The 25,988-nt window shown below is 42.7% G+C and overlaps 1 protein-coding gene across 1 annotated transcript in view; it reads right to left on the bottom strand.

The window, feature by feature from the left end:
* Positions 1-1,083: 1,083 nt before the first annotated feature.
* The window catches only part of LOC107286352 (NADPH oxidase 4), a 46,586-nt gene continuing 21,681 nt past the window's right edge, over positions 1,084-25,988 (bottom strand). The window contains exons 3-7 of the mRNA XM_015814711.1: positions 20,614-20,733; positions 18,860-18,968; positions 17,138-17,206; positions 14,809-14,909; positions 1,084-1,234 (exon numbers count right to left, since the gene is read on the bottom strand). Of these exons, the coding sequence (XP_015670197.1) occupies positions 1,114-1,234; positions 14,809-14,909; positions 17,138-17,206; positions 18,860-18,968; positions 20,614-20,733 (520 nt within the window). The 3' untranslated portion in view covers positions 1,084-1,113. The remainder of the gene's footprint in view (positions 1,235-14,808; positions 14,910-17,137; positions 17,207-18,859; positions 18,969-20,613; positions 20,734-25,988) is intronic.

Raw genomic sequence — 25,988 nt, 5'->3', positions numbered from 1 at the left:
CATGGGATGCAGGCAGGATGCAAAACCACGCTCCCTCCAGTCCGTGGAAAAACATGGAACCAGTCCCTGGTGCCCAAAAGGTTGGGGACTGCTGCTCTAGAAGCCGGCCTTGCCTTGACCACCTGGGTCATAACCAGATAGTCCTTGATGCATGACTAATCATTTAGTGACCATTTGAAGCCACGACGGCATTGAAAAAAGTGACTTACGACTGGCCGTCACATTTGCAAACGTAGCATCCTGACAGCCATGAGATCAAAATTCGGGTATGCATTTACAATGGGTTGCAGCGTCTTTGTTTGTCAGGTCACAAAAGGTGATCACATGACCCTGGCACCCTGCAGGGGATGCCACAACGGTTTTAAGTGTGAAAAACAGTTGTCACTTTTTTCATTGCAGCCATAACTCCGAATGGTCACTAAATGAACTTCAATAAATTGAGGACTACACTCCCCTATGATGCTGATACTTACATTAGATTTGGAAAGTAAAGGCAGTGGTTCCTCCAAATCCTTTACCTTGTCTAAACTGGCACTGCCATTTTGGCAGCCTCCGGTATGGTTTTGATCCCTGTCTAATTAACTGAAATTGACTGAGGATATTGGAAGGTCTTTATTTTCTCCTATTGAATCTGTAGCCGTTCTGCCTTCATTTTCAAGTTTGCTTTATTCGTCTGCCAGCACAGGGAAGAATTTTATTATTATTTTACTTCCACTACATACTCCCGTCTCTTATCCAATCAAGCAATGTTATTTCCTGGGATATGAGGAAAGTTCAAAAGTCCCAGAGATTGTTCTGAAAAAAGCAGCCAAAGAAGCAAGTCTCCATCTCTAATTGCCTTTGTGTAATTTGGGCAGATTGCCAACGCCTGTAATAACTTGGCTTTCTTTCTTTCTTTTTGCATATCCAAAAGGAGTGTATTTCATTTTTTTATGCTTTTCAGATTTAAATAGTCATAAATTATCAGGAAAAGGAGAAAGCAAGGAAGGAAAGAAAAGACAGGCTTTGGTACAAGTGGTCAAAGTAAAGCTGTTGATTTTTTTTTCTTTTTTTAACCAAAAAAAAAAATTGCACTCAAATCTTCAAGCAGTCCTTGGAAAGCCCCCGATGCTCTCAGCTAAAGGATTCTTTGTTGTATTCAAACCTTGTCCCGTAAGGATTGCGCCTATTGCTTTGTTTGTGTACAGCTTTGGAGATTCCACGAGGGCCGCAGCAAAAAACGCCAACTGTTTTCCTGGGGAGACCAAGGAGAGAATCACCAAACTCATTAATGCGAACAATAAAAATAAACATTAACACTGAGCACATCCTTTTCTTTCCCTTCGTTGGCTTGAAAGGCTAATGGCTGTGGTGGAATATAGTCTGGATTCCCAGAAGGCAGAGAAGAGCAACAGGAAGCTCAGTTTAGATAGTCTGCATGGGAGAAAGTGGGTGAAGATAGCTTCTCCCTAAGAGTTCCCAGAATATATGCTTTAAACAAAATTGCACTATAACCAACAGTGTTTCTCAAACTTAGAGACATTAAGACGTGTGGGCTTCAACTCCCAGAATTCCCCAGCCAGCTTTGCTTTAAGACCTGTGAACCCTTGCTGGCTGGGGAATTCTGGGAATTGAAGTCCACACATCTTAAAGCTGACAAGATTTAAAAACACCGCTGTAAAATATATTTCTTTCACTTTCAGTTTCGACATCAAGCACTTTAATCCCATATCCTGGATTTTTTATTAAAACATTAATACCATACTAACAAATTTCCAAAGTAAGGTTTATAACCCCACAAAAAGGAAAGGGTATAACTAAAGAATAAAAAATCCTTTAGACCAGGGGTCCCCAACCCCCGGTCCGTGGACCAGTACCGGGCTGCAGCACACCAGCAACCGGTCCGCACAAACAAGCAAAGCCCCATCCATGAGAGGCAGGCAGCACACAAAACCACACGCCCTCTGGTCCGCGGAAAAACGTCTCTCCACGGAACCGGTCCCTGGTGCCCAAAAGGTTGGGGACCTCTGCTTTATGGTACAAATCGTCTTCTTTAATTCGGCCAGATTCTGTGTAGAACAATAAATGAAACTGGGTTTTGGAGCCTGAAGTTCTGACGGCTGGAACACACTCACACAGACAAAGACACATGCACGTAGTCACAGACTCACATTTTGAGTGCTTGGCAACTGGCTTGTATTTACAGCAATTTGGAGCATCCCTTAGTCATGTGACAATGATTTTTGGGTGGTTTTTTTTTTTTTTTTTTTGCTGGTTTCCAATGTTTGTGTCTGGTTTCCAGCAAAAAACACCAACTAGATCAGACATGTCAAACACAAGGCCCGGGGGCCGGATGTGGCCCGTAAAGTGGTTTCATTTGGCCCGCGAAGCCATCCTGGAAACAGTGAGGGAACGGCCCCCGCTGCCTTGGCCCTGGCCGGCTGGGAGCCAATATACAATTTTGTGGTGGCCATCTTGGCACTTGCCCCAGTGGACCATGCCTTGGCGCTTGCCCCGGTCCCACCCCCTTCTGCCAGAGACCCTCAGATCTGTCCCACTCCTGCCCAGGCCCCCACAGACACCCTTGACGCGAACGATGTAGAGCTGGCCACGCCCACCCAGTAGGCCACACCCACTCCATTCACGCCCACCCAGTAGGCTGCACCCACTCTGGCCACACCCACCCGGCCTCCCCAGGGCAACCACAATGCTGATGCGGCCCTCAGTGAAATTGAGTTTGACACCCCTGAACTAGATAAAGGCTGTAAAAGGTTACTGGTGACCCACTTAATGGCCGCAATGACCTACAACTGTAATTCCAAGCTCCATTACAGTCATAAGTTGAGGACTAGTTGTAATAGTCTACTTTTAACTTAATAAGCTTAATTCCATTTGTTACTGGCACATTAGTTCCCTTATTCTGGAATCAAACCTCTGGGCATCTACTTACTCGTCCCGAGTCATTGCTTCCTGCATCCTAATGTGCACAATACACTTGTTCTTATTGCCAGCTGAAATGTGAAGGATTCAGAGCATATCCCCATCAGATCTTAGAACCATATAAAGTCACCGAGTTCAACTCCTGCTTAATACAGGAATCCATTAAATTAAAGCTTTCCAGGCTGGCTGTTTACCCTCCCCTGTTTTATGCATGCTGTGATCTTGCTGAGACACTGATTCTACTGTCGAGGTGCCCTTCCTACTGGAAAGTTCTTCCTAACATTCAATTCTAAATCTGCCTCCCTGTAAACTTAAAATCTAGTATTTATTATCCTGCATTCTCCAGTAAGAAAAGAATAGGTCTTGACTTTCTATGTGAGATGGTAATTAAAGCATGCAACCTTTCACCTGCAGTCATTTTTCAAGGCTGAATGTATCCGGCTCTTGCAATCTCTCTTTCCAAATCTTGGTTTCTAATTCCTTGATTTATAAAGGTAAAAGATTCCCCCTCTCCAATCATGCCCATCTGCAAGGGGAAGTGCTCATCTGTCGAGGGAGTCAACGCTGTCTGAAGACATTGCCATGGTCATGTGGCCATTATTATTATATTATATTATAAGTAGATAAATAGGTACCATTTCAGACAAATGGCTGTCCAGTCTCTTCTTAAAAACTTCCAGTGTTGGAGCATTCACCACTTCTGGAGGCAGGTTGTTCCACTGGTTAATTGTTCTAACTGTCAGGAAGTTTCTCCTTAGTTCTAGGTTGCTTCTCTCTTTGGTTAGTTTCCACCCGTTGCTTCTTGTCCTGCCTTCAGGCGCTTTGGAAAATAGCTTGACTCCCTCTTCTTTGTGGCAGCCCCTGAGATACTGGAACACTGCTCTCATGCTATTAAATATGCTGGCTCATATTTAAATGATTGTCCACTAGGACTCCAAGTTCCCTCTCACAGTTACTACTGTTGAGCAAGGTACCCCCTATACTATACCTGTACATTTGGTTTTTCTTGCCTAAATGTAGAACCTTGCTTTTTTCACCATTGAATTTCATTTTGTTAGATAGCGCCCAGTGTTCAAGTCTGTCCAGATCCTCCTGTATCCTAAGCCTGTCTTCTGGAGTGTTGGCTATTCCTGCCAGCTGGGTGTCGTCTGCAAATTTGATGAGTTCCCCATCTATCCCCTCGTCCAGATCGTTGATGAAGATGTTGAAGAGCACTGGGCCCAGAACAGAGCCCTGGGGCACCCCACTACACACTTCCCTCCATGTAGATGCGGTTCCATTGAGGACCACACGCTGAGTACGGCCGGTCATCCAGCTACGGATCCATCTGGTGGTGATGCTGTCTAACCCGCATTTTTCTATCTTATCAAGTAGTAGGTTGTGATAGATTGCGTTTGCATGCTTTCAAACTGCTCCGTGGGCAGGAGCTGGAGCAAGAAACGGGAGCTCACCCCGTCGTGCGGTGCTCGGATCTCGAACCCTGGATGTCAGATTTCCAGCTGACAAGTTCAGCGTCTTTAACTGCTGAGCCATTGAGCCCCTGTCGTTTCTAACCTGCTCCTATTTCTCTGAACTGCGATGTGTTGCTCAGTCAAGATGGGGGCCAAAATATCATGAAATGGTTACTTTCACACCTTGTAAATTATTCTTCATTGACGCAGTCTAAAACTGTATTTCCCTTTTGTGGCTCATCCATTTACTATTCCAAGATCTTTTCCCCAGGTGCTCTTGCCAAGCCAGGTATCTACACGCACGTGTTTGGTTTTTATTATTTATTTATTAAACACATTTCTATGGCCGCCGGTTTCCGAAACGGAACTCTTTGTAAGCAAAGAACTTCGCATTGCTCTGTATTAATTTTCGTTCTGTTGCTTTCGAGACTGATTTGAATTTTCTGTCTTTCTTCTAGCATGTTCACTCTCTCGCTCCATCAATTGCAAATTTAATCCATTGCAAATTTAATAAGCAGTCCCTCTGCCTCTTCACTGAAATTTAAATGAAACTATTAAAGAACAGAGGATCTAGAACTGATCCTTATGGCATTCCTCTCCGAACTTCACTTAAGGAAGTTATCAAAGGAAAAACTGAGATAAGATTCATCTGGCAAGTTATGTTTTCGGCAAAGCCGTACTGAGTTATGCTAAGTGCTACAGGTTTTTTTTCAATATACTTTATGTTCACAGAATGTTTTAAATAGTGACATTCTTACGAGGGAAGATGACCTTTTCTACATGGGAATAGAATACAGGCTCAGCCCAAGTTTTATTAATTTTCCAATTCATATGGAATTTGGAATAAAACCTGCGTTTTTCAGAATTCACTGGAGTTTTTATCCTGTGCCGGGGACAATGGGAGAAGTCACCCAAAGTCATAAAGCTTGAATTTGTGTGATCAGCACAACCGTCAAAGAGGTATCACAGGTAATCCACAGGATACCACAGGGTTTCCTGCCTGAGCAGGAGGTTGGACTAGATGATCTCCAAGGTCCCTTCCAACATTATTATTATTATTATTATTATTATTATTATTATTATTATTATTATTATTATTATTACACAATCAGCCAGATGTTCAGACTGGATTTGGCATTTTTGTCTACCTATCGAGTCCTTACCAAGGACCTGGGATAGGCAGATGTGGATGTTTGATGGTATTACAGATATTGTCGCAGGATGGAAGCAGTTCCTAGTAAGGCCGCCTTTTGCAATTGACTAATGGCGAATCTGTCAATGCCGATGGTGTTCAAGTGGTGCTCCAGTTGTTTTGGGATTGCACCCAGGGTGCCTATTACAATCCCAAAACAACTGGAGCACCACTTGAAATAATAATAATAATAATAATAATAATAATAATAATAATAATAATAATAATAATAATGATGATGATGATGATGATGATGATGATGATGATGATGATGATGATGATGATGATGATACTTAAATCCAGTGCATAGGAATCCAGTGGAGTAGAAGAAACACCATTCTCTTTGGAAAAGGACCATAGAGGTCTAAATAATGAGGGGAAAAAATGGTTATATCCACTTGGTAAGAAGGCTTTTGTGAAGATTGCCAATCAAACCCAGCAGAGTCCAGATTACATGAGACTTATGGGGTAACGTTTCTATGTCCCTTTGTGGATCTTGGATGGTTTGTATGTTTGTGTATATGGTGTATTGCATTTGTGCATGATATTTTTTTCCCAGATTCAAAAAACTGTGTTGTCTTCTACTATTTATTTTCATGGGGTGTTTAGTCTCTCTCTCTCCCTCTCCCTCCCTCTCCCTCCCTCCCTCTCCCTCAGAATAGAACATAGAATAATAGGGTTGGGAGGGAACCTTGGAGGTCTTCTAGTCCAACCCCCTGCCCAAGCAGGAGATCCTATACCATTGTGAACAAATGGTTCTCCAATCTCTTCTTGAAAAAATCTCCGTTGATGAAGCACCCACAACTTCTGGAGGGAAGCCATCCCACTGATTAATTGTTATCGCTGTCAGGAAATTTTTCTTTATTTCTAGGTTGAATGTCTGTTTACTGATCTTCCACTTGTTACATGTAGCTGCTACATGCTCACATCTCTCAAGTGGTGCCTTCAGCTTGAGCTATTTGGGGGTACTACAATAGTTTTTATCTTCTGAGTGAATATAATCATCCATCCATCCATCCATCCATCCATCCATCCATCCATCCATCCATCCATCCATCCATCCATCCATCCATCCATCCATCTATCTATCTATCTATCTATCTATCTATCTATCTATCTATCTATCTATCTATCTATCTATCTATCATTATATATCTCTATATTAAACTTGTATCCAAATCTCTATCCAATGATCTGGTGTGTGTGTGTGTGTGTGTATATGTATATGTATGTGTGTGTCTAAATTTCTCTCTCTCTGTCTCTATCTATCTATCTATCTATCTATCTATCTATCTATCTATCTATCTATCTATCTATCTATCTATCTATCTATCTATCTATCTATCTATCTATCTATCATTATATATCTCTATATTAAACTTGTATCCAAATCTCTATCCAATGATCTGGTGTGTGTATGTGTGTGTGTATGTATGTATGTCTATATTTCTCTCTCTCTCTCTCTTTCTCTCTCTCGAGAGAGAGAGAGAGAGAGAGAGAAAGAGAGAGAGAGAGAGAGAAAAAGAGAGGGAGGGAGGGAGGGAGAGATAATTAGAAGAGAATGTCTCCAGTCCCTTGATCATTTTAATGGTCCCAGCTCATCCTCCCCAACTCTATTATTTTCTTTGGTTGCCTAAATTACGTCATTCCAACTTTAGCTATACAACATATTTGTTTGAAAGCAGCTACAGTATATATTTGGGGTGATCTTTTCTTAATGGCCTCAAGACATTTCCTTTTTTTCATAGCAGTTGCTGCTTGGAGCACCATATCATGAAACTAATGCTTATAGCTCAAAGTTCTCATGCCTGGTCTATCTCCACAGCTTAAAAGTCTTGTTCTGTGGGAGAAAGAAATTCTCACAACAAAACTAGTCCCGAGAGATCTTTTTTTTGGGATGATACATTAATTGTTGGCATCTGTCCCTCTAAGATGGGTCTAGACTTCCAGCGTTCCTCTGGGTGACTAATTAATTTAATCGGTCTGGTGCTTGACGAGGCTGATCTTGGATTGACAGGACCGACCAGAAGTCTCTCCTGTGGGAGAGTCACAATTAATAAACCTTTTAACGTTGCCAGGAACATTTCATGGTGACAGCATCGATGCCAGATGTTCTTATCGCTTCCTAATCATTGCTGTCATTTTGAAATAAGATGATTCTAAGATGGCACCAGTTACCCCTTCTCTAGATTAGTTTTACACAGTGATTAATGAACTCTTAAGAATCCTGTTTGAGTTGCTAAGCTTCACCTGAAGATCATTATAATTGATATATAAAAAAGTTTTTGCAAGGTACCCAGCAGTGCTATACTAAATCATACATCTGCAATCATAGAACATAGAATCATAGGGTTGGAAGGGACCTTGGGAGGCCTTCTAGTCCAGCCCCCCCGCGCAAGCAGGAAACCCTACACAGGTAGTCCTTGACTTAACAACAGTTAAGCCATTCAAAGTTCCAATGGCACTGAAAAAAGTGACTATTGTTTTTCACAGTTATGACCTATGCAACATCCCCATGGTCATGTGATCAAAATTCAGATGCTTGGCAACTGGTTCATATTGATGACCGTTGCTGTGTCCCAGAGTCACGTGATCACGTTTTGTGACCTTCTCACTTACAAAGTCAATGGGGAAGCCAAATTCACTTAACAATCGGGCTACTAACTTATCAACTCCAGTAATTCACTTAACAACTAATAATAATAATAATAATAATAATGATAAAGTTGGAAGGGACCTCGGAGGTCATCTAGTCCAACCTCCTGCTCAGGCAGGAAACCCTATACCATTTCGGACAAATGCCCTTCCTATTTCAACATTTAATTGCAGATCTCACTTGATTGCCATGGTTGATCGAGTAGGATCTGAAAATCTCTGGATGGGTTACAGAACGACTTAAAACATTAAAAGCATTTTTTTAAAAAAAAAGAATAGGAAGGATATAATAAAAATATCAAAAGCAGCTATTTCCAGAATAACAGAGTTGGAAGGGACCTTGGAGGTCTTCTAGTCCAACCCCCTGCTCAAGCAGGAACCCCTATACCATTTTAGACAATGGTTGTCCAATCTTTTCTTTAAAGAACTCCAGTATTGGAGCATCCCATAACGTCTGGAGGCAAGTCCTTCCACTGATTAATTGTTGTAACTGTCAGGAAGTTTCTCCTTAGTTCTAGGTTGCTTCTCTCCTTGGTTAGTTTCCACCCATTGCTTCTTGTCCTGCCTTCAGGCGCTTTGGAGAATAGCTTGACTCCCTCTTCTTTGGGGCAGCCCCTGAGATATTGGAAGACTCCTATCATGTCCCCCCTCGTCCTTCTTTTCATCAAACTAGACATACCCAATTCCAGCAACCGTTCTTCATATGTTTTTAGCCTTGAGTCCCCTAAACATCTTTGTTCCTCTTCCAGTATATTTTGAACATCGATCCACAACTGAATGAATTATAGACCTGGAAAGGGGTCACTGAGTTCATTGAGATTCAACCCACAATCCAAGGAAATGGCTGCCTGGCCTCCATCTGAGTGCCTTCCATCCCTTTTTGTCCCACTGATTCCACCAAAAAACTGTTCTTAATTTTAGGCTTCACGGTGTGGCAGGCAGCCACTCTTGCGTGAATCTTGTGTGAGCCCATTATACTTCTCTCTCTATCTCCAACGGCATTCATCAACCCACTCTAAAATTGTGCGCTGGCAAAACCAGCACGAAGCGAAGAGGGCTGAATGCCCCTGATGACACGATATTGGGGGGGGGGGGAAGGTTGTTGCTTGCTTTCCTGCAACATTCAAGCGATTTAAGAGAGCCGCACATTTTCTCTGGTGTCGAATGCCCCAAGACCAGCTGCTGAAGAATGGCATAGTTGCAAACCCTCCACGTAGTTCTTCTCCAAATTAGAACTGGAAAGCAGTGGAACAGAAGTTCGCTTTCAACCTGATGGCGCTCAACGTTTTAACTGATGACGGCTATGAGCGTGACCGCCTTCTGCCTCAGATTACCTCTCAGCGGCCGATACGCTCCCACAGAGAGGGCCTCCTCAGGGTGCCGTCAGCCAGACAGTGCCGGCTGGCGACCCCCAGGGGGAGGGCCTTCTCGGTTGGAGCTCCCACCCTATGGAACGAACTACCCCCAGAGATCCGGGTGATTCCGGATCTTCCCTCCTTCTGCCGCGCCCTCAAGACATGGCTATTTAAGCTGGCAGGACTGGCCTAAGGGTTATTTTTAACATGGTTTTATAATAATTTTTATAAAAAATAATAGGCCTTATAATAATATTTCATTTTAAATTAACATTTTAACTTTAGTATTATTATATTTATGTATTTGTTTTTAAAAGGCTGTAAGCCGCCCTGGGTCCGTAGGGAGAAGGGCGGGGTAGAAATATAAATAATAAAATAATAATGTTACCCATTCAAATGTGGAGCTGCAAAAAAGAGGGTGGAAGGACGCCAGAAAAACCCTACAATGTTCAGTGCAAGCTATTTAGGTGCCAGTAGGTGGCAAGTCCTTTGCTTGACACAGCTAAACTAAGCAGGATGGGGAAAAAAAAAATCCAATGGAATGGTTTCCTGCCTAAAAACATTTGTACCGTGCTAAAAATATGCTAATCTTTTTAAAAAGGCCAGGTGTTTAATTCCCCAGCAAGCTAATTTGGCTGCCTCTTTTAGCATCTGGTGGAACCGAGCCACAGCAGAGCAGAACCCTGGTGGCACAGTGGTTAGAAAGCAGTTATTTCAGGCAAACTCTGCCCACAGCCTGGAGTTCAATCCTGACGGGGGTCAAGGCTGACTCAGCCTTCCATCCTTCTCAGATCGGTAAAATGAGGACCCAGATTGTTGGGGGGCAATAGGCTGACTGTAAACCGCTTAGAGAGGGCTGTAAAGCACTGTGAAGCAGCATGTAAGTCTAAGTGCTGTTGCTAAGTGTGAAGGAAGGAAGGAAGGAAGGAAGGAAGGAAGGAAGGAAGGAAGGAAGGAAGGAAGGAAGGAAGGAAGGAAGGAAGGGAGCCATGGTGGCACAGTAGTTAGAATGCTGTATTGTAGGCAAACTCTGCCCACAGCCTGGAGTTCGATCCTGACGGGGGCTCAACGTTGACTCAGCCTTCCATCCTTCTCAGATCGATAAAATGAGAACCCGGATTGTTGGGGGCAACAGGCAAATAATGCTTACATTGTAAACCGAGACTGTTTCAAGTTACAGCAGCACCGGGGAAAAATGACTGATGTCTGTTTTTCACACTTACGACCATCGCAGCATCCCCCCATGCTTCATGTGATCATAATTTGGAAGCTTGGCAACTGGCTCATATTTATAACAGTTGTAGCATCCCGGGGTCATGTGACCTTGCCAAATTGACAAGCAAAGTCAATGGGGGAGCCACATTGACAGCCATGTGACTAACTTGACCAGTGCAGCGATTCACTTAACAACTGTGGCAAGAAAGGTCATAAAATGGGGCAATACTCAATTAACACCTATCTCACTTATCGACAGAAAGTTTAGTCAATTATGGTCAGAGGTTGAGGACTACCTGTACAGGTATATATTACCTCCCCTTATGTTTCTTTCTTTAAAAAAAATCTCTTATCAGTTATATTATATAAATTACTGCCTCTACTGCAACAACAGATAATAATGATGATGATGATGATGATGATGATGATGATGATGATGATGATGATAATAATAATAATAATAATAATAATAATAATAATAATAATAATAATAATAATAATAATAATAATATAATAAAGTTGGAAGGTACCTTGGAGGTCATCTAGTCCAACCCCCTGCTCAGGCAGAAAACCCTATACCATTTCAGACAAATGGCTGTCCAGTCTCTTCTTAAAAACTTCCAGTGTTGGAGCATCCACAACTTCTGGAGGCAGGTTGTTCCACTGGTTAATTGTTCTAACTGTCAAGAAGTTTCTCCTTAGTTCTAGGTTGCTTCTCTCCTTGGTTAGTTTCCATCCGTTGCTTCTTGTCCTGCCTTCAGGCGCTTTGGAAAATAGCTTGACTCCCTCTTCTTTGTGGCAGCCCCTCAGATATTGGAACACTGCTATCACGTCACCCCAAGTTCATGAAATATCCAGACTGGTTAAAGAATAGGCTTTGTGGCAGCCCCTCAAATCACTGGGGGAACGGTCTCAGAAACCACAGGATTTGTGTGTTGTAAGAGAGCTGGCTTGGAGCATCCACAACTTCTGGAGGCAGGTTGTTCCACTGGTTAATTGTTCTCACTGTCAGGAAATTTCTCCTTAGTTCTAGGTTGCTTCTCTCTTTGGTTACTTTCCGTTGTTACCGTTGTGTTTGGAATCAGCACCAACAACCTTGAACAGCTACCCAAGTGCCACGAAAAGCCTTGCTGATAAGTGTCCCACTGAGAAAACATCTGTACTGCAGCCCTTCCTTGCACTCACAGACACACAAACACACATACCACATTCTGAGATTAGGGGCAAGGGAAACGCAACATGCAATTAATTACAAATTCGCCACTGGGAGGTTGGAGTGGATAATGCTTCTAAAGGATTGGATTTCTAGACAATAGGTTTGCCAACAAATCGACTTGGCTTGTGTGTTTTCAACAGGGAATACAAGACGCATTAAAAAAAAACAAAAAACCTTCATTTCTTGAGACCAAAGACAGCCTTTTCACATCGGAAAAGATCCTGTTAAGTACAAAAGATGTTTGGGCCTGGATCCCACAGCCTGACTAACAACAAACAGAACGCTCATTTATTCAGAGAAATTGCAAATATATAAATTGGGAGAGGGAGGGGAGCTCAATCGTCTAATCAGTTTGTCCTCTAACACAGGAGTCCCCAATCTTGGCCATTTTATGACTTGTGGACTTCAACTCCCAGAATTCCTCAGCCAGCATGGCTCAGCTTGGAAACCGCTCCCTTTCCCCTCAGCATGGCTGGCTCAGGAATTCTGGGAGTTGAAGTCCACGAGTCATAAAAGAGCCAAGGTTGCCTACCCCTGACCTAGTCAAATACAGATAGTCCTTAACTTACAACCATTTACTTAGCAACTGGTCCAAGTTAGAACGGTACTAACAAAGTGACTTAGGGTACCCCTGCTCTAACAGCTCCTTTAGTAATTTACTTGCAGATACAGCATTAATGAGCCAGCCTTCCTCACCTGCATCCTCCAGATGTTTCGAGCCACACCTTCTCACCTGGAAATGCTGGAAGTCATAATCTCACACCTCTGGAGCCCAAAATACTCGGTGGGATTCACGTGGTGTCACTTAAACCATTCTCTCAACAAATATCAGAACTCAAGACTTGTTCTTTGTTAAGTCCATTTCCAGTCTCGATTATTATTAACAGAGTTCTGATTCTAGTGATTTGAGGGGAAAGATATTTCGATCTAACATACCTTGACAAGTCCAAGGTAGAGAAAGAAAGGATAACTGGGATGAGAGGATTACAGGTAGTCCTCGACTTACAACAGTTTGTTTAGTGACCGTTCGAAGTTACAACGGCACTGAAAAAGTGACGTTTTTCACACTTACGACCCTTGCAGCATCCCCAAGCCAGCTCTCTTACAACACACAAACACACTCATCCCCCCCCCTGTGGTTTCTGAGACCGTTCCTCCAGTGATTTGAGGGGCTGCCACAAAGCCTATTCTTTAACCAGTGTGGATACTTCATGAACTTGGGGTGACATGATAGCAGTCTTCCAATATCTCAGGGGTTGCCACAAAGAAGAGGGAGTCAATCTACCCTCCAAAGCACAAAGGACAAGAAGCAACGGATGGAAACTAATCAACCTGGAACTAAGGAGAAATTTCCTGACAGTGAGAACAATTAACTAGTGGAACAATTTGCCTCCAGAAGTTGTGAAAGCTCCAACACTGGAAGTTTTTAAGAGACTGGACAACTATTTATCTGAAATGGTATAGGATTTCTTGCCTGAGCAGGGGGTTGGACTAGATGACCTCCAAGGTCCCTTCCAACTCTGTTATTGTTATTTTGTTATCCAAAAGACCAAGAAGCAACATATGCTTAGCTGGTCTCAGAAACCGAGTGCTGGGTTGGATAGACTTTAGACCTGATCCAGCAAGACAATGTTTACATTCTCATGTGCATTTCTGCAACACAATTAGAGAATGCGCAGGGCCACCTGACTCCACAACAATTCTATTTCCGAAAGACAATACGTCCAGCTTCTCCCCTACTCTCCCCTACACAAGTCCCACCTAAATAGGGATGTAAAGTGGAAAGGGCTACCGACAATCAGCTCCCATTCACTTCAAGAGATCCGTGCAGGAAATTTTCCCCAAGGATTGCAGATCTTTTTCAATGCCAGTGATGGCGAACCTTTTAGAGACCGAGTGCCCAAACTGCAACCCAAAACCCACTTATTTATCGCTGGGTGCCAGGTGGGCGTGGCCCACTGGGTGGGCGTGGCTGTGGTGGTCATGGCAGATTGGGTGGCTGTGGCCAAGGTGGGCGTGATCACCTTGATGTTGCTCGTGGGGAGGGACGCCTGTGGGGGCCAGGCAGGGTTGGGGGAGATCCAGGGGGTCTCTGGCAGGTGGGGCAGTGGGCAGGAGTCTCGTCCTGCGGGATGAGGTGAGACAAGGCGAGGCAGGGCAGCGGTGCCATTGTCACAGGGCAAGGCGAGGCAGGGGCCAGGGCGGTTGCTGCCTGACACCATTGGCCCCCGCACACAGAGGCCAGCGAGCGCATGGGTGCTGGGATGCATCTGGCCATGTGGGACCTCGGCGAGTTAGCGGGCGGCTGGTTGAAGAGGGAGGGTTGCCATCTCTGGGGCATGGCCCGTGTGCCCACAGAGAGGGCTTTGAGTGCTGCCTCTGGCACGCGTGCCATAGGTTCGCCACCACTGTCCTATGCTAACAAACTCAAGAAATGATAACAATAGACGAGACAGGTGCCAGCGCCAAAGCATCATGGACTGCAAACTAGGCCAAGGTATGGAAATTATAACAGAAAGTGCAACACCTTTGATGGATGTTGAAACAGAAGAGTTTCCTCCCCACCCCTCCCACCAGCTGCCTGGTTACTGGGAAGATGAAGTACTTTGATTGTGGAAGCTGACAGTTCTTTGTTAAAACTCCATTTCTCAAGATACAACATATTAGATAACAGCAAGCATCAGGTGCTTTGGCATTAAATGAACGTGTTAAACCCAAACGCATTTCCATACAAATGCAGTTTATTAAACCTCCCCTTCGCATTCCTCAAGCTGCTGCATAAACTGAGTTGGGAATCTTACTTACTGTCTGTTATACTTGGCTATTTCATTAAATAGGAGTTTCCATCGTGGCCGTCCGATAAAAAGCCGGCGGTTCAGCACTTTATATTTCTTGCCAATTATTTTCTGCAAAAAACAAACAAAAAAAACAAAACAACCAAGACATTCTCGTGGGTGCACTTTGCAGATTGCTGCCGATCAATCAACCTCCACTTTACAATGTCAGTCTAAGAATCATCTGGACAACTCAATGCACCGATGCTCAGTTAAATTCATCGGTTAATATGTGTCTGTGCATGCATGCATGCATACACGCGTGTGCATCTGGGTATATGAACATTCTCCTGCATCAAATGCACAGCTTCCTTAGGTATCTGTTGAGACTTTGGTGCCCTGGCAAATCCATTGTAGGATCTGCTTTCCCCATTTCTCGGCAGGGAAAAATAGGTTGAGCTCACACGACAGGTGTTCATGTAGCATATATTTCCCCAAGAAATAAATAATATTATGTCTTAATGCTATCACCTGTTTCAGATAACTTGCATAACATATTAGATTCAGCTAAAATGGGGTTGGGAGGGTCCCATATTACACTGGACTACAAATAACTGGACTCTCCTAGGTCTAATCTAGTATCTTGCAGAAAACAGATCTTATTCCAAAAAGCTTAGAGTATCTAGACCAGGGATAGGCAACCTTGGCTCTTTTATGACTCGTGGACTTCAACTCCCAGAATTCCTGAGCCAGCCATGCTCAGGAATTCTGGGAGTTGAAGTCCACGAGTCATAAAAGAGCCAAGGTTGCCTACCCGATCTAGACCAGTGGTCCCCAGCCTTTCTGGCTCTGCAGACTGGCAACAGTGGCGGGGGGGATGGTTTCGCACACACGTGCATCTCTTGCACAAGTGCAGCTTCGTGCACTCACCCGCTGCTTGTGTGGCCCGGTTCCCAAAGGGGCTGTGGATCGGTACCGGGCCAAAGACCGAGGTTGAGTATACCTGGTCTAGACAACTAGGCATTGTGGGTAATCTACATCAGTGTTTTTCAAACTTGGCAACTTTAAAGTGTATGGACTTTAACAACCAGAATCCACAGATCGCACAATGAAGACCACTAATCTTAAAGCTGCCAGTTTGGAAAAACACTGATCTAAATGAAGAATTCTTCAATTGTTAGTGTTGTTCTTTGCCAATGCTTCCCGGTATTGACAAGATATTCTAGAACAGGAGGTTTCTAAGATTTTCAGGCTACAGAACCTGTTTCTATTTTTTAATAAATAAATAAATCCCAGAACATCTTTTCAAGAAGCAAAGCTCAAGTAATAGAAAATTGGCAGTTTAATTTTTCATAGGAGTCTTGGATTCTGTGGAACACATTTTGAAAAATCCTCTTCTGAAGGGCAGCTATCCACACCACTTGTCACCGGCTATCTATCTATTGCTGCCTTCTTTAAGTTTAGTCTGACAATCAGGATGACTAGCATCTAAGGCAGGGCATTGAAGATATAATTAAAAAGCATTTTTTTTCTTCCTAGCATTTTCCCACAAGTGTAGGGTCCCCTTTTTCAGATCAAAGTGTTGATCCATTGTTTACAACAGGAATTTAGCCTGACATTATCACCCAGATGGTTTTCATGCATAAGGCAGGACCAGAACTCACAGTCTCCTGGTGATTGGCTCAAAGTCACCAACTGGCTACTATGCCTAAGGTGGGACTAGAACTCACCGTCTCCTGGTGATTGGTCAAAAGCCATCCAGATGGTTTTCATGCCTAAGGCAGGATTAGAACTCACAGTGTCCTGGTGATTGGCTCAAAGTCACCAACTGGCTACTATACCTAAGGTGGGACTAGAACTCATCATTTCCTGGTTTCTAGATTAAACCTCTAATCCAGGGGTAGTCAACCTTGGCTCTTTTATGACTCGTGGACTTCAACTCCCAGAATTCCTGAGCCAGCTAAGCTGGCTCAGGAATTCTGGGAATTGAAGTCCACGAGTCATAAAAGAGCCAAGGTTGACTACCCCTGCTCTAAACTAAACAGGTTCTCTTAGGTGTAATAAGAGCATACTTAGTTTAAAACAAAAGCAAAAACAATCACTCTGTTGAAAATCAACATTTTGTTGCTGAAGTGGCCCACATATAGCCACAGACCACCATCCCTGGACTAATGTATCATGTCACCTACGTATTTTCCATCAACGATAGAATACTCATTGCTTCAATTCCATTTCTCAGGCTCCCAGCAACAGCGGAGAACCCATGGTACTTAAGGCAACCTTTTGACCTTTATTAGATGTGTCTTTTCAAGTATTCTTTGAACTAACAGTTCAGCTGCCCACTGTATTTTACTACATACCTGTATCCCATCTGTTTGACTGAGGTACAGCTGAATATTGATAAAATCTGGTCGGTTTTCTTGCCAGAGCTTGTGCATAGTAGGAAAAAAAAGCGAATTAGCAATTTTTTGTATTTGTGGAAACAAAGCATTTCTATCATCAAACTCACTCTCTAGAAAGAGCTAGATGGCAGCACTAGAGGGAAGAACGAGAAACAATGGTTGGAAACTGACCAAGGAGAGAAACAACCTAGAATTAAGGAGAAACTGCCTGACAGTGAGGACAATCAACCTCAGAAATTGTGGGCACTCCATTACTGGAGATTTTTAAGAAGAGACTGGACATTCACCTTTCTGAGATGGTATAGGTTCTCCTGCTTGAGCAGGGGGCTGGACTAGAAGACCTCCAAGATCCCTTCTATTCTATTCTATTCTATTCTATTCTATTCTATTCTATTCTATTCTATTCTATTCTATTCTATTCTATTCTATTCTATATTCTATATTCTATATTCTATATTCTATATTCTATATTCTATATTCTATATTCTATATTCTATATTCTATATTCTATATTCTATATTCTATATTCTATATTCTATTCTATCATGTTTCAGTGGCGTATCTTGACAGCAAATATGTACATTTAAAATCTTGTGATGAGACTGTGGGAAGGAGGAGATGTTGATCGCCATCCACTCCTACTCTGCCCAAGTTGAGCCATTGGCAAGTATCCAAAAGGAGCCAAGAATCAATAACCAAATGTCCAAAGCAACACTAATCGGATTGAACCAGGAATCATAGCTAAAAAGAACATAGCTACACAACAGAACCAGGAACACATTGCTCAAAAAAACCCCAAAAAAACAGCCTCGGTCTCTGATCTAACAGTTAGAGCCCATCCTGAACAGGTCAGAAGCTACCTTTTAAGAGTTCCAAGATACAGGGTTGGTTTGTCCCATGGAGTCCAAAATATCAACTGAGATCCCATTGCATTTTTAACCAGAACAATTAAAATCCTAATAACTGCATCAATGCTAAGTGGAGTTAGGGTTCAACTTTAGTTAGATTTGGATTGGGTCGGGGAGGCTGAGTACGCTATGGAGACACAGCCTATTTGGTTCAGAGTATAAGCAGACATCACCCTGCCAACAAAAGTGCGTATAGTCAAGGCCATGGTTTTCTCAGTTGCAATGTACAGTATGGCTGTGAAAGTTGGACCATAAGAAAGGCTGAATGCCAAAGAAATGAGGCCTTTGAACTATGGTGCTGGAGAAGACTCCTGCGATTCCCCTGGACTGCAAGGTGATCAAACTGATCAGTCCTAGAGGAGATCAACCCTGACTGCTCTTTAGAAGGCCAGATCCTGAAGTTGAAACTCAAGTACTTTGGCCACCTAATGAGAAGGAAGGACTCACGGAGAAGAGCCTAATGCTAGGAAAGATGGAGGGCAAGAGAAGAAGGGGACGACAAAGAATGAGGTGGTTGGATGGAGTCAGTGAAGCAGTAGGCGTGAGCTTAAATGGACTCCAGAAGATGGTAGAGGACAGGAAGGTCTGGAGGAATGCTGTCCATGGGGTCGCGATGGGTCGGACATGACTTCGCAACTAACAACAACAAATTGTGCAAAGGAAACATGCCAATTCAAAGAGATGGTTAACTGAGCCTAATCCATCCCTAATATCTGGCCACCAGTCCCAAGACAATTGGCAATTATTTTTCATGACACTGCTTCCTCCTTACCTTGTTGTGCAATTTGCAGAGCAGATCCGCAAACCAGTGGAAGGACAAGATGTCTCTGCACACCCAAATGAAGTAAAGCCTTCTGAGTTTGTAGGGCTTCCAGTCATCCCTTCACATACGGACCAGGTTTTGGGGGGAGAGGCAATAAGAAATCACTAGTTAAAAATGAAGGAGCACTTTAATAGCAATAGCACTTAGACTTATATACCACCCATGGTACTTCAGAGCAGAGGTCCCCAACCTTTTGGGCACCAGGGACCGGTTCTGTGGAGAGAGGTTTTTCCACGGACTGAAGGGTGCGTGGTTTGGTGTGCTGCCTGCATCCCACGGATGGGGGTTTGCTTGTTTGTGTGGACTGCTTGCTGGTATGCCATGGCCTGGTACTGGTCCATGGACCTGGGGCTGGGGACCCCTGCTTTAGAGCACTCTCTGGGCACTTTACAATGTCTGCTTATTGCCCCCAACAATCTGAGTCCTCATTTTATTAGCCTCAAAAGGATGGAAGGCTGAATCAATCTTGAGCCGATCAGGATCAAACTGCTGGCAGTAGGCAGAGTTTGCCTGCAATACTGCATTCTGGCCACTGTGCCTCCAAGGCTCTTTAAAATTTCTTTGGAGACATTGCTCTGAGAAGATGTAGCTGGTACAGCAGGCAACAATGAGATGGCTAGTGAGACAACACCACCAGTCTAGAAGGACCCCTATTTTAAAGTTGCTGCATTGTTGCCACTAAGTTTTGGGCCCAAATCAAATTCTTGGTTGTCACTTTTAAAGTTCTACAGAGTACAACACCAGGCAGTGGTGGCCAGAACTGAATCTGCTATCCAGCCTAGGCATCTATAAAGAATTTGCTTAGATTCCATGAGACCTTCTCAGAAATATTTTCTACTTTGTGGAATTCCTTCTTCTAGAGCAACGGTGTCAAACTGCCGGCCCATGGGCCGGACACGTCACGAGGAAACTGTGCCCATCATTGCCGGCAATGTTGAAAAAGTTCCGATACGTCGTGCATGACATCGCGAGTTTGACATGTCTGTTCTAGAAGTAGATGCAGCTCCCACCTCACTCACATCGCTGAAGTGGTGCCTTCAGCTTGAGCTACCTTGGGGGTGTTACAATAGTCTGTACCTTTATCTTACATTTTTTGCACTAACTTTAATTTGTATTGTTCACTGCTGGCCAGAAATGCAATTAATAAATATACATGAATACTTTAGGTTTATTACAAGAATTGCTCTTGGAGATTGCAGCAATTCAATCAAATGAGATAAAGCTTAAATAAAACCACTTTGCTACCCATTTATACATTTCCATCCACATATTTGCAATCCCAGTTTGACATGCGAACTAGCAGGGTAGGAGAAACTGCTGGCAATAGAGTTTACTACCAAGAAAACTGCAAGGTAAAATTGTTTGGTGAACCATTTATACTCCGTTCACCCCTCTCTTTTCTTTCTTTTTATTCTCCCAGTCCACACAGTGGAAACTCAAGTTTTCAAGTCATTCAGAAGGGAAGGCTGGAGTTTACTGCAAATGCCCCTGCTTGATGGGGTCATGCCAACCGGAGCTCCCAGGCCCCAGGATTTTAAATTTCTGCACAGATTTTAAGATCCCCGATGTGTAAATGTTGCTGAATAAAAATCATGTTGGTTTTTTTTTATATTCCAGGAGGAATCTCATTATTGCGAAATGTATTTGGTAGAAGATCTTGGGGTGACATGGGGGCAACTTTTAAGGCAATGAAGCTTACATACAGCAGGGTATTGAAGACAGCTGCAAATGGAGTCACACCAATGCCTCCAGCTATGCACAGGCTGACTTCATAATTGAAAGATTCTTCAAAAGGGCTCCCAAAGGGACCATCGACATGCAGCCTAGAGGAGAAAAGAGGAACATTTTTAAGAATCAATTAACACAGTTCTTTATCCACCTGTCTGAGACGATATAGGTTCTCTTGCTTGAGCAGGGGGCTGGACTAGAAGATCTCCAAGGTCCCTTCCAGCTCTATTCTATTCTATTCTATTCTATTCTATTCTATTCTATTCTATTCTATTCTATTCTATTCTATTCTATTCTATTCTATCATGTTTCAGTGGCATATCTTGACAGCAAATATGTACATTTAAAATCTTGGATCTGTTTTTTTTCCCTTAGCTATGGAATTTGGCTCTTCATTGTGATGAGACCGTGGGAAGGAGGAGATGTTGATCGCCATCCACTCCTACTCTGCCCAAATTGAGCCATTAGCAAGTATCCAAAAGGAGCCAAGAATCAAGAACTAAATGCCCAAAGCAACACTAAAAGGATTGAACCAGGAGTCATAGCTAAAAAGAACATACTACACAACATAGTTATTCTATTCTATTCTATTCTATTCTATTCTATTCTATTCTATTCTATTCTATTCTATACACACACACACATATGTATATGTGTGTGTGTGTGTATATACATGGCTGGCTGAGGAATTCTGGGAGCTGAAGTCCACCAGTCTTAAAGTTACCAAGTTTGGAGACCCCTGGTCTAGACCAACTAACATCCTTCCTTCCAATAGGTTGGAAGTCTCTAATGAGAGGCCACTAAAACTTGGAATCCAGGGGCTTCAGACCACAAGAATGAAGAACATCCTACTGAATCTGTCCAATGCCAACTTATGTTTCTTATAGTAGCTAATAAGGCACCTCTCGTGGCTCATTAGTAGATGTGGCTGTTTATTTCCCTATTACTTTCACCTGCCATCGTTATCTGGAAGCTGTGGTCTCTCTGACCTAGAAAGTGTGGGAAATCAGCCCCCCAGAGAAGAAAATATTAAAAGGGCAGAAAAATATATTTCCTCAAAGGATCTTAAAGAGGCAGAAAAGCATGCCCAGTTTTCTTAATAGTCCCAAGTCTCCCTCCCCCAAGCAGAAACCAGCTCTGTAGAAATGCAGATGTAAACCAACAAGGAAGGTCAAAGCTAGAAGCTTAGGAAGACAAAGACTCCTAAAATCTACATACCCCACCCAAACTCTAAGACAGGACATAATAGGATTAACCCACAGATGCCAAAGGGCACACTCAGACTCAGATCAGAATACATGACACAGGAAATAGCCTCAAACAGGAACAGGAAACAACTCCAAACAAAAGCTCCAGAGGGTATAAAAACCCACTCCCTACATGTGCTCTCTCTCTTTTCTTCCAGAGCCATCTTCCTGTCTGGCTCTCCTCTTCAATAAACCGCAACCTTCTTTCTAAAGCAGTCGCCATGTTGTTTATCTCCAGCTTGGACTGAACCATGATGAAGACTTTTCTTTCCACAAAAGAATATGTCATTTCAAGGAATATAACCTTTCTTGCTATTGCCCTCTGTGAATTTATCCAATCCAGTTTTCAGAAATGGTTGCTTGATGGGGTTGAAAACCCTCTGCCGAGTGAAATTATTTAAGACTCCTGCCTGGAAACCAGAATGTGAAAGGGCCCCAAGCATGGATTCCAACATCTTGCCATTGTCTTGCATTTAACAATGCTTAGATATTCGTGGAATTTCAAAAGTGCTTTATTGTAGGAGGTTGTCATGGCTGAGAAAACCAAGGCCGCAGCCACCTTTATTTCAGAATACAGACATTTAAAACGACGACAAAGGGATTAGAACTGTAATCATTTCAGCCAAGTTGTTCAAATAAGAGTCTTTTTTTAAAAAAATAAAACAAAACAAAACACCTTAAAAGAGCCTTGAGAGCTGTTAATTGCACAAGGATAAAAACTCCAGACAAATACCTAGGCTCTGTTAACTGTGGAGTGAAAAGAAAGAAAAAGGGAAAGCCTTGTGAAACAAAATAAAACTTTCCAAGGTGATACTAACTTCTTTCAGTGATTTATAAGTTAGTCCTTGCTTAAAAAGCCATTCGCTTAATGATTGTTCAAAGTTACAGCAGCCTTTGGAAAAGGTGCTTTATGGCCTGTGAAACACTTCCAACTGTCACAAAATGTCATAATATTCCCTTGGGCAAGTCATCACGTGATTGCAGTCTGGGTGTTTGGCAACCAAGTCACACTTTACAACCAATGGCTAAGTGCTCTGTACGACCAGGTTGCCAAGCACCCAGACCAGGGGTAGGCAACCTCGGCTCTTTTATGACTCGTGGACTTCAACTCCCAGAATTCCTGAGCCAGACATGCTGAGGGGAAAAGGAGAGGTTTCCAAGCTGAGCCACGCTGGCTCAGGAATTCTGGGAGTTGAAGTCCACGAGTCCTGAAAGGACCATAGTTCCCCCATGCTGGCTCAGGAATTCTGGGAGTTGAAGTCCATGAGTCATGAAGGGGCCATAGTTCCCCCATGCTGGCTCAGGAATTCTGGGAGTTGAAGTCCACGAGTCATGAAGGGGCCATAGTTCCCCCATGCTGGCTCAGGAATTCTGGGAGTTGAAGTCCACGAGTCATAAAAGAGCCAAGGTTGCCTACCCTTGACCCAGACTGCAATCACAGGACTGCCCAGGGGAAATACAGGTATCCTCAACTTACAACAGTTCATTTTGTGACCGTTCGAAGTTACAACGGCACTGAAAAAAAGTGACTGATGACCATTTTTCACACTTAGACCGTTGTAGCATCCCCATGGTCACGTGATCAAAATCCAGATGCTTGGCAAGTGATTCGTATTTATGACGGTTGCCGTGTCCTGAGGCCATGTGACAAACAGAGTCAATGGGGAATCCAGATTCATAACAACCAGGTTACTAACTTAATTATTGCAATGATTCACTTAACAACTGTGGCAAGAAAAAGTCATAAAATGGGGCAAGCTCACTGAACAAATGTTTCACTTAGCAACATAAATTTGGGGCTCAATTGTGGTCATAACTCGAGGACATGTGTGCATATGTATCAAAATAATGCACAAAATTCCACTACATTAAGGACAATTATTTCAGAAAACGTATACACTTTACATTGGAAAATGGGTGTATGTTTAGAAACAAGTGGAATGAGTCTATATTATTGTCTTATTTTTTTTAAAAAGGAGAAATCTGAAGTTTGATGAGTCAAACATGGCATATTTGCCAAATGAGAAGCTGAGAGAAACCAATAACTAATATATTGATTATCCCATTATTATAATCCAAACCTGACATTCACTTATTCTTATCAAAGGTTACAATAATCTTCCCAATCAACTTCTAGACTTTCCTTCCTTATTGATAGTTATCAATCTACTCTATCAGTCATGTCTCCTCTGAAGGCTCCAGGCTATGAAAGGCAGAAATGAACTACCATGAGCATCCTGGTGATACGTTGGCCACTATGGAAGACAAGAAGCTGGATAGGTAGCCTTTAATCTAATTCACCGGGGCTATCTTACATCCCTTAGAAATCCAATTAGCTTCCTGTGTTTTTTCTTATCACTGAGATTTTACTGAATGTCAGTGAGGTGTCCTTTTCTATGCCCAGCTGTAGTTACACAGCAGTCTCACTGACTGTGAAAACCTTATCCTCTGAGCATCATTTTCAAGGAAATAGACTAGTCCAAAGCAGTGGTCCCCAACCTTTTGGGCACCAGGGACCGGTTCCATGCAGAAAGTTTTTTTCCACAGACTGGAGGGTGTGTGGTTTTGTGTGCCACCTGCATCCAATGGATGGGACTTTGCTTGTTCGTGCGGATCGGTTGCTGGTGTGCTGCGGCCCGCTACTGGTCCACAGACCGGGGGTTGGGGATCCCTGGTCTAAAGGATTTTTTATTCTTTAGTTACACCCTTTCCTTCTTTTGGGGTTATAAACCTTTGGATATTTGTTAGTATGGTATTAATGTTTTAATAAAAAGTCCAGGATATATAACCCACTGGGATTAAATTGCTTGATGTCGAAACTGAAAGTGAAATAAATATATTTTACAGCGGTGTTTTTAAATCTTGGCAGTTTTAAGACCTGTGGACTTCAACTCCCAGAATTCCCCAGCCAGCAAGGGTTCACAGGTCTTAAAGCAAGGCTGGCTGGGGAATTCTGGGAGTCGAAGCCCACACGTCTTAATGTCTCTAAGTTTGAGAAACATTGTTGGTTATAGTGCGATTTTGTTTAATCAATATGCACGAGGGCAAAGCTTCTCTGCAGACAAATTACTTTTAACAAACAGAACAAATTTTGCTCTTTTGGAGCATGGCATTCATAACCTCTAGAAAAAAAATCTGGCCTTTTTGTAAATGATTTTCCTTATTTTAATTTTGGGAAGAATGAATGTAACGTGTTGTGTTTTACGGCTCACCTCTGGTTTTTTTTAACTTGGTCTTTTCATCACTAATGAATGGCTTGTTCTTACTTCATAATTCTGGAATTTTTAAAATAGAACTATCAACTGCTTTGGATTTGATTGTCACTGATGTATGCGGATGAGGTATGCAACAGTGAAGATTAAACAGTTCAATCAATTAATAATTTAAGTTGTATCCAGCCTTTTCTTTTAACAGAATAAAAGAGTTGGAAGGGACCTTAGAGGTCTTCTAGTCCAACCCCCTGTTCAAGCAGGAGACCGTATACCATTCCAGACAAATGGTTGTCCAATCTCTTCTTAAAAACTTCCAGTGTTGGAGCATTCAAAACTTCTGGAGGCAGGTTAATTATTCTCACTGTCAGGAAATTTCTCCTTAGTTCTAGGTTGCTTCTCTCCTTGATTAGTTTCACCCATTGCTTCTTGTCCTGCCCTCAGGTGCTTTGGGGTATAGGTTGACCCCTCCATCTCTTTTGTGGCAGCCCTTTAGATATTGGAAGATAGCTATCATGTTCACCCCTATTCCTTCTTTTCATTAAAGTAGACATACCAAATTCCTATAACAGTTCTTTATATGTTTTAGCCTTCAGTCTCCTAATCATCTCTTTGAAACACTGATGGACTCAAATATAAATAAATTCCAGTTTTCTTGCATTTCCATAGCAGTGAAATTTCCATCACAAGTTCAGAACCTCACTAGATGTAGCAAACATCGTCCAGCATGTTTTATCATGCTCTAACAAAACAAGGTCAATTCACAGGGCAGCTTATAATGATTACTACTGGTGAAAAATGTTTCCAACATCTCTACCAAAAATTTTTCTTCCTTCTGTCTTTTTGCCAAGTGAAACTAAGGCCAGAGGTCAGCTATTATCTCTTAACCCTTGA

Source organism: Protobothrops mucrosquamatus, unplaced genomic scaffold (assembly GCF_001527695.2).
Source record: "Protobothrops mucrosquamatus isolate PMUCROS unplaced genomic scaffold, P.Mucros_1.0 scaffold_92, whole genome shotgun sequence".
In the NCBI taxonomy this organism is placed as follows: Eukaryota; Metazoa; Chordata; class Lepidosauria; order Squamata; family Viperidae; genus Protobothrops; species Protobothrops mucrosquamatus.
This window is presented reverse-complemented; position numbering and strand designations above follow the sequence as displayed.